At 39.0% G+C, this 9,755-nt stretch overlaps 1 protein-coding gene across 1 annotated transcript; it reads left to right on the top strand.

Annotated features, from left to right (window-relative positions):
• Positions 1-3,942: 3,942 nt before the first annotated feature.
• On the top strand, positions 3,943-7,908 carry LOC119742738. The gene is made up of 2 exons (XM_038218910.1): positions 3,943-4,196; positions 7,050-7,908. Exons 1-2 carry the CDS (start codon positions 4,148-4,150, stop codon positions 7,340-7,342), a joined length of 342 nt encoding a protein of 113 aa, XP_038074838.1. The 5' UTR covers positions 3,943-4,147; the 3' UTR covers positions 7,343-7,908.
• Positions 7,909-9,755: the final 1,847 nt, after the last annotated feature.

Genomic DNA, 9,755 nt, shown 5'->3' on the forward strand with positions numbered 1-9,755 from the left:
CTCTTGGTCGCAGGGTTAAAGGAGGGGGATTTTGATTAACATCAGGACCCTAAGCTGAGACCCTGGATCTCTCTTTCCTCGCTTTTACTAATGGCAACATATTACAACCAATGCTCAATACTATCCCATCACCCAAAAAAAATCATGGTAAAAAAAAAATCAGTCATAAGGCCAAAAAAAAAAAGTCTCCGGTTTCTGGTATGCGCGCGCGTCGCCGTAGCCATGCGCGTCGGCAAAATGAAAACGTTTTTTTTTTCAATGAAAGATGATGTCTCAAAACCGCCAAACTCACTGGTTTGACTGGAATTCTGCTGCTGCACAATTTTAACGTGTTTTTAGATGGGGTTATGATCGAGAATAAGCTTAATGTAGCCTCTCTGAACTCCCATATATTTGCACTAAGTTTAGTCGGGCACCATTTGCAGTCATCAGTCGACATTTGAAGCAAAAAAGTCAGGTTAAAAAAAAAAAAAAGCCGTGTCGCCGCACCACTTTTTGGACAAGCTCCATACCAGAAACCGGAGACTTTTTTTGGGGGGCCTAATATACAAACTTTGCAGATTTTAGAGGCTAAATGTGCATGATACCTAATAGCTTGGGGAGGGAGATTTTTATCACAGACTAGCTAGTAGCTTTGTCCATAAATAAACAACCCAACAAGGCAATTTTTATAAGTATTTGCCCTTCGACACTACGTGGATATCATCACAATATCTGCAGCATTATGGTGAGGGCCTTGTACACCATCCAAACTCTAGACTAGCTGGTAGCTTTTATGTCCATAAATAAACAACCCAACAAGGAAATTTTAAAAAGTATTTGCCCTTCGACACTACGTGGATATCATCACAATATCTGCAGCATTATGGCGAGGGCCTTGTACACCATCCAAACTCTCCGTGTTGGATCCGGGCCCAACATGGAGATTTGGGGAACCCCACTCACGCTAGCAAGAATCCAATATGGCTTCCACAGGAGCTGATGCTTTACACATGTAAAGACCAGGGTGAACTTGAGAGGCTCTACCAGTACCTCCTTCCTCCATGGTAGAATAGAAAATCTACAATCTATGGCCAACTTGTGTACACAGGGGTGCAAGCTAGTGTGAACAGCATGCCTTGCTTACCCGTGTTCAAAGGGACCTGGCTATACCTCACGCCAAGGGTATGCAAGACGATTGCGTGAAAGTCCTCGAGTGGTATTGTGTGTGTTTGTCACAGTGGCTATTGGCAATTTCAAGTCAAGGTTTGCAGTTCAATTAATTGTTTTGATGCGAATCACAGAAATAACACATCCCCTTCCTATACATAAAATAGCCCCTCTACTGTAGCATCATATCACCCTCGTGACATTAAGATGTGGGGGTGGGGGGGGGTTTGAAGGGCACAACAGCATAATCCACTTATCTGAAATTGACGGTAACATCTTAAAAATTGTACAACCACCAAGAACAGTAGTCCCATTATCCACAAAACAAGCTAGCAACAGTCCATGAGAATGCCAACCACTCTTGACAAGTGTGAAGAAAAAAAACACAGAGATTCTGACCATCATGCCATAATATTTCTAGCCATCAATCCACTCAACTCCCAATTACTCCTTAATGGACTAGCCTTGGGGACAGTGGACCAGGGGGTTCTCTTCTTACTACCATGGCCAATGCTGGCAACAAATGGGGTATCATTCAGTGAGCAGCCACCTGCATGGTGAAGGGCCGTGACTCTGTGACTCTCTGGACTCAGCACTGTTGTGGGAGTTTAACAGGACCCCAGGGCCAAGCCTGGTGGCCATGGTGGGGGAATGACTCCCTCAAAACATGACCAGATAACCCATGTAAACGCACAGGTGCTAATCAATTTATTGTGGAGTTGAGTGAAGGAAAACACTGCTCCCACCTTGAATTTCAATTACGTATTAAGAAACAACTACAGGTTAAGTGGCTCAATTTAAATTACTTTCGGATTTAATTTTATGTAATTAGGCCTCCTGGGTAATTTTATGTTTATTGTGTGGAATTCCAAGAGCCTGTTTATCCAACAAATACAAAAAATTCAAGGAGAAACTGGAAGTGCCTACTAACAAAATAAAGGAGTCACATCTGTTTCCTTCCTCAATGTTAAATCTCTATTAGCAAAAATGTACTTATCCTGTATGACCACTGACCTCTTAATTGTATTGTTATTTTTTTATTTAACTCTCACATAAATTCCCTTTATTCAGTTAATGAAATTGGGTAACCATTGTTGATCTTATGAACTAAGATGCAACATTTGCAAACATCAAAAAACGAAATGATCAAATTATCACGAATGATCTTACTGGACTGTTAGGGAATGACAGTCTAAAGCATCCTGTAAAGTTGTGGCTCCTGGTGTGCTGACATTTTCAAGAAAAATGGTATTTTTCCAACGCTGGTCGGTCGACCAGCATTGGAGAAAACTGGCTTCTTTTTTTTAAAAAGTGCTCCTAATTTTCATATTTAGTTTGTCTGCATTTTCTTTGCAATTGATTACACACCTGTGAAGAGGTGCAAGCCTGCTGGTCTAATTCTCTGATCGTACAATTACTTAAAGTCTATAAATTGCTCCGTTTCATCTTAAATGGGTCAGGGAACCAGACTACAAGAATGTGACTGGTTTTCTTGGTTTTTCCAGCACTTACGAACCCAAAACGTGAAACAAGTCAGTGTAACAATATTTGCTATAACATACTAATCCTCCAAATCCATTTATTCCTGAAAATTGCAGCAAAAGCAAATGTTGTACATTCCCTTTAATGGGAGGCACTGTGATTAGCCTGAAGTAGTTTTTCTTTCTAGCACACTCTGAAGGAGATACTTATTGAATATTGTTGTATTTTAATACTCTATAGATAATTTTTTTGGTATTCTTGTATTTTACTGTCTCGATGTGTAGTGTTGGAGTGTATTCCTCTTGAGTTATACCTTGGGCTATTTTGTATTTTTTTTTGGGGGGGGGGGGGTTCAAAGGCTTGTCGGACCACATTGGAAATAAGCCTTTATGGGCTATCAGGTATGCAACTGGGAATTTAGAAAAAAACGAGGAAACTCCAAACCACACAAGACTTTGTGCAGTGTTTTTCAATTTGAAATTGGTATTTATGAGAAGTAAAAAATGAGGAAATCAGCAGATCCGAGGAAAAGTTGCATGCCTGGACTATCTAGGCACCAGACTTTTTTTGATTTTGTGCCCTGGTTTTGTGTGGTGCTGGTATAAATTGTGCGCTATTTTATTGTGTTCTTTTCCTTACATGTTTAAATTCCCTATTCTTTTGTATTTTGGTGTGAGTGCCAAATAAACCAAACCAAACCAAAAAAGTGAAAAATTGTATCATAATCGTTTTTACAGCCCCATCTTTTAAAGAGAGAAAAGGGTCAGGGAAGAAATTATAAATATTAAAGAAGCAAAGTTGTAAAATGGGTTCAACATAAAAATATGGATTTAAGTTTTCATTCAAATCAATGAATGAAAATAGTTTTTAAATGAATTTATACAAACACATTCTGTTTATTACCAACAATTGGTTTCAAGTAGATATTGAAGAAAATCCTATCAGCAGTGTTGGTGAAATGAAATGCCAAATCGAGCTGATCTTCTAAATGCAGCTCTTGTAGGAACAAAAAACATATGGGAATTAATTTGGCCAATAAATCATATGGCTTCTCTATCTCTTTAATGACTGAACATGCCCTCAAAACATTCCGAGACTGAAACAAGTGATTTCAAAAACTTCAGCAGCTCACGCCGACTTTCTGAATTAGACTGCCATTTGATACAGCCTCACAGGAAAATGCTGATACATGAAAACTTACTGGGCTCTCTTCTGGCCTGATAGTCCCTTTAATGCCTCTTTGGGCACCTTTAAAGGGGTTTGACTGAGTGTGAAGCAACCTGCCCACTATAACCTCCAGCCAGTGTCAGGAATGTTGTATACATTCTCATTGCTCAGTCATTTATTAGGGCATGTTGTTGTGATGGCAGTAACAGGAGGGCACCATATGGCCCTGGGATTCTTGGTGCATAGTTTCTCAGGTGGCTAGTGGCCAGGGGTCTTCTACAATCAACAAGAGAAAACAAAATCCTGTGATGAATTCTCAATTGAATCAAGAACTGCGTTCAGTAGCTCCATGGTGGACTGGATGACTCTTGTGTGTCTGTATAGATGTACACTTACAGGTACCTCATAATATATTCAACTTTCTTTCGAAGTAATGTGAACAGTGGTTTAGTGGTTTTAGGGTTTTGAGTTTTGACGGTCAAACAACCTCAAGAGTACAGGCCAGTGAAAAACTGTTCCACATGGTAAACTTCTTTTCAAAAGTGCAGAGCGTCCTTCCAAACACTGCTTTTGATGAAACGCCGCCGCAAACATTGCATGGGATTTCCCCATATTGCGCAATCAAGTAAACTGACTGTGCCAATAAAAAAGATGAGTAGTCATTCTACAATGCACTGGATCTGTTCACCATGACAGGTCACGCACATCACGCATACATTGACGGATATAAATACCAGGCAGTTGCCTTTTGCTTACTTTCATTTCTTTACAATTATGACAAAGTGCACCGTTATCCTCCAGTGGTGTTTTCCTCAAATTGTTGCAACGAACACAGCTTCCTGTTAGTGTTACTAGATCGACAAAAAATTATAACACAAGACCTGTTTCTAATTAAATTATAAATTTATGAAATTAAAATGACTTATTTAAAGGTACATACAAAATTCAAATGATGTTAAAAAAGACTATTTGCATTCTTGAAACCCGAAACTCTCTGCATTTATTGAATTTAATATATATTTTGGAATCTTGATGCAGTGCACCTGCATTCTAACGCCGGTATTTTAGGCATACAGCTCTGTACAAAAGCTGGTGGAAAACAGAATCCTTCTAAAAATAATTTATCAGTTTCACATGATGGGCTGCTTGCAATGTGTTATTACAAATAGAATAGACTTTGGAGCTGCAGTTCATTTCAGATTAAGTTGAACATCTCCCCCATTCCCAAATGTTCCCGACAATTCCTGATAAATGAAGATAATTCACCAGCTGGAGTAGTAATAACAATCTGAGCTGCACTTGCCAAATTGAATTAGTTGGGAAAAGGCAAGGTGCAGCTGATATAGTGCAAAGGAATGGGAAGAACACCTGCGGCTGATTGCCAGCTCCTGCCTGGTACCAAGAAGTGGAATGGATTATGTAATCACCTGGGCTTCATCACAGGATGCCCTGGGATCACTTGGGAGGGAACCTACCAGGGTGGATAGGGAACAGTTGCTGTCATGAAGATGGGCACACTTATAATTAATTAATTAATGTGGCTTACATATGATGCAGTGTTGGAGTGGATTCAGTAGAATGCTTTGGAAAAAAATGGAAGCGTGTTCAAGTTCATCCACTCTAATTCTATGTAATTCTATGTTATTCTATTTGCAATCCAGTATTCATAGTACTGCTGAAAATTCTAATAAGAAGCTATTTTTAGACAAGTCATTGATAGTAATTCTGCTTGTTCAAGTTCATCCACTCTAATTCTATGTAATTCTATGTAATTCTATTTGCAATCCAGTATTCATAGTACTGCTGAAAATTCTAAGAAGCTATTTTTAGACAAGTCATTGATAGTAATTCTGCTTGTTCAAGTTCACCCACTCTAATTTTATGTAATTCTATGTAATTCTATTTGCAATCCAGTATTTATAGTACTGCTGAAAATTCTAAGAAGCTATTTTTAGACAAGTCATTGACAGTAATGCTGCTTTTGATACTGCTTTGTCAGGCTATAATCAAATGTCCATTCAGAAAAAAGAAAGTGAGTGCGTATGCCTGCATTCAATTTCCTTCATAAATGTTGGGAAAGAAAACAGCAACCTTGCTACATTTCCTATGATTCAGCTGTATTATCAACACAACTTTTGCTTTCATTCTCTCCATTGTTACCAACACAAAAAGGTTATTTTTCAACAAACAAATGTAGGCTATTTTGGGGTTAAATTTAGCATTGATCAGTTTTCCTCATCATGTGATGATATTTATCAAGTGATAAGGGTGTAATCCACCTCCCAACTGTCCCAGAGGGAAAAAGAATACTATTTCTTTGTAATAAAGCTAGTCAGGCCTGGGACTAAAGGTATGTGGTGAAATTTCAAACATTTGGAAATTAAAAGTGAATTGAATTAGTTTCAATTTTGACTCTGACAATTACAGAAAGGAAGTAGGCCTAAAGTTGTACGTAAAATTGAGTAAGCATTGAAAAGTGAGGGAAAATTGTAGGATTATTATATATATAAGTAATAAAATCACACGTATATTGAATTAAAAAGATGAGAGAATTTATTTACAACATCATACTCAATTTGAAAATGGTTGGGTAATTATGAATAAGAAAAGTCGGATATCTTGATAATTAAATTCAAAACCCCCAATTAAAGAACAACGTGTGGGCTTTTCAAACTATCCACTTTTACAACTACCGGTAGCAAGAATACAGCAGGTCATCTACATGTACATGGGTCGGGTGCTCTACACGGGTAAAATCCAAACCAGGTTTGGACCAGGGTTGATGAGATCATACCCAGATAGAAAATCCAAAATCTATTGTCTACAGCCGACCCATGTACAATACAAAGCAGTAAATGGCACGCCAGTGTTTGGTGGGACCCGGTTCTGCTCACTATAGCCCTTTTCACACTAGAGCCTCTCAACCCGGGTTTAACTCAACCCTGGGCGAACCCAGAGCCGCCCGGGTGGAGTTTTTGATTTTTCAACCCCGAGTTCAACCCCGCATCATTTCACACTTGTTTCATGCAAATCAAGCTTATCATGCTCAACTGTTTTAAACCCTGGCAGGAATCTCAACCCTGGTCTGGAGGAGGGTTGAGTTCAACCCGGGCGAAATCAATCTCGGGGTTGACGCAGGGTTGAAATTCTTTAAGTGTGAAACAGTGCATGTTTTTAACCCTGCCTCAACCCCAAGATTTGTCTAGTGTGAAAAGGGCTCATATGTACCTGTGTTGATTTCATATCAACAGGGGGACCGGGGAGGCAAGATGATTGTGTGAAACGGCCTATGGTGACCATGGACCTGCTGCGTGCCGGGAAGACCACTGCACAACCCCCATCAAATCCTCTCAACTCCAACATCAAAGAAAACACTCCAAACAATAACACCAGGAATTCCCAGCCTGGGGCCTTCGGACTGGACATTCCACAGCTGATGCCAGACACAGTCCTCAAAGCAAAGGATGTTATTTATTTTCTCAAGGATGAAGCTAGAGAGAGAGAGAGAGAGAGAGAGAGGGACCAGTCCGGGACCCTCTGCTGATTCTCACTACCCTCCTCCCATGGCACCATATCTGCTCTTCTTATTAAGTGGTCGGAAGCAACTGTGCTTTATTGTCATAACATTTTCATGGGAAGGGGTTTCAAGCTTTCCAGAAATTTTGCAGAAAAATAAGTCCTTGTGAATCATTTTCAAAGCAAGTCTTGGTTGTGTTTGTTGGAGTGTAAATGCACATGTACTTACAGTTACACAACCCAATGTACATGATTCATACTTGGTTCTATGTGTTTTACTGTTACACTACCATAAACTATGGGGTTTTGAGGTACATGTAGTTACTTTCTGTTTCTTGCGTTCTTCTCTTTCCTTTTGATTATATACTATATTTTAAATGAACAGGACGGATTCAAAAGCCTTTTCCTTCTTGCTACTAGTTGCCAACAACTGAACAAAAAGAGTTTGAAACTGTGTGTATTTATGAAAACACACTGTTTTCCGCCTTTGGTGTTTTATTATTCTGCTGAAAAGGTGGAAATAAAGTTCCAACAAAATGTGTGTAATTTGAGTATCTCACTGGAAAAAGTGCCTTCGCATTTTTTCCAGTGAAAGCGCCTTCACATTTTTTTCCAGTGTGATACTAAGCAGGCATGCAACTTTTCCTTGGATCAGCTGATTTCCTCTTTTTTTTTTTACTTCCCACGTGTGCCATTGAAAATAGAAAAACACTGTACAAAGTCTGGGAAAGATTTGAAGTTCCTCTTTTTTGTGACTTCCCAGTTGCATGCCTGATGAAATTACACACATTTTATTGGAAGGGCCAATTCCTTGGAATAAATTGTTCCAGCAGAATATTTTTTTGTTGTCCACTTAAAAAGAACATCACAATTCCTTTGACAGTGTCAGTATGCTCTACCATGGCTCTACAAATGCAAAGGAAACATTTTGTATGATAAACAGTCAAACTAATTTAGAAAAAAGTACAGAGAAAATCAAGCCATTACTGAGATACTGAAAATTAATCCAACAATTCAAATGGAGCTTGCCATCATAAAAAAAAACCTTGCAGTAGTTCTCACACGACACTGTTCACATTTTGTCCTCCAATCCTGCATACCTTCATGCATGCATACATACTCCTGGGTCACACTGAACTTCTACTTTTGGCATTCAGGAATCAGGATGGTGAATAGATGGTGAACCCCTGTACACTACTGATGGAGTCTTCTCCACTTGATAAACAACAGACTGACCTATCCTACAGCTGTTTCCAGGCTTAAATTGAATGAGGGTTCATGTTTGGAATACCACACAACCACCTGACAGGACTATATTTACATTATCGTAGCAATAAACCACATGTTGGACAGCAGGTTTCCTATCATTGCTAACCCATGGGATGGTTATGTGTGGATTCCAATGAAAGGCCCCTGATAATGGGAACATGAATTGCTAGTACTACTAGGATGTGTTGCAATAGACTGTGAAATGCCAATCATTATGTAAATGCTGCATCACACAATTGATTAGGCTGACTGATTGGTCTGATGTACAGTAACTTTCAGCCAATCACAAGAACTAATCTAAAGTATCCACCTACAATTACACAAACTACACATAATTTAAGTGACTTGAGATTGAAAAAAAATGGGTGGTTTACAAGTGGTGAAATTTTTGTTTAATGTGGGCAAAATAACATGAAAAGATGATGTTTGTCTTGCCTGACAAATGCTTGTCAGTTGTCTGTACACACAAAAGTAGATGAAAACAACTGACTATGACTGGTCTTAATACAACCAAAGCCAAAATATTCTGAACAAGCATGAAAGCATACTTTTAACCCCAGATCTACACATCAATTCTTCATAATATATAATATTCAAACATTGAAAATTCCTAAAGATTATCATGCCTGAAAGAATCCACAAAAGCAACAGCTACTACATATCTCTTTTCTCAAAACACCAACATATCCTGTGAGGAAGAGCCTGTGCTCAAATGAAGTCCTGGAATTTAGAGGATACAGTAAAGAATGAAAGAACCTTGGGCAGCAGGGATTATCATTTGACCTACCCTTGGGGCATCCAATCAGGTGGAGTGGTGACCACATTTGACAGTATCCCTTGTTTGTTTTAGGGGAAACCCCACAACTGGCCTGATGGGTCATAACAAAACACCATCTTAGGCTGTTTCTCAGCTAATCATGTCCCCCTGCTGTACATCTAAACAAACCCTTTTTCAATTCAGAGAGGATCTGTTTCACAGCTCTAAGAGATAACAAAGAATTAACTACATCATCTGTGCATCATTACTGATTAGATTTTATAATGCTTGTACTTGTTGATATATTTTGCAAACGAGGAATGTATGATTTAAAACAGAATTTTGCTGGTCCCAGAGTGCCAGCCTAGCGTCCACCAATCTCAGTGACGGACTTATTTGCTAGACTGTCACTTGT

The sequence above is a fragment of the Patiria miniata genome, unplaced genomic scaffold, assembly GCF_015706575.1.
Source record: "Patiria miniata isolate m_02_andy unplaced genomic scaffold, ASM1570657v1 HiC_scaffold_11, whole genome shotgun sequence".
Classification (NCBI taxonomy): domain Eukaryota; kingdom Metazoa; phylum Echinodermata; class Asteroidea; order Valvatida; family Asterinidae; genus Patiria; species Patiria miniata.

Bases quoted from the DNA above. Each gene is read 5' to 3' on its own strand.
- LOC119742738 (XM_038218910.1), top strand. From the start codon at position 4,148: ATGGTGGACTGGATGACTCTTGTGTGTCTGTATAGATGTACACTTACA. The intron at 4,197-7,049 runs GTACCTCATAAT...TCATATCAACAG, and splicing joins GTATAGATGTACACTTACAG to GGGGACCGGGGAGGCAAGAT.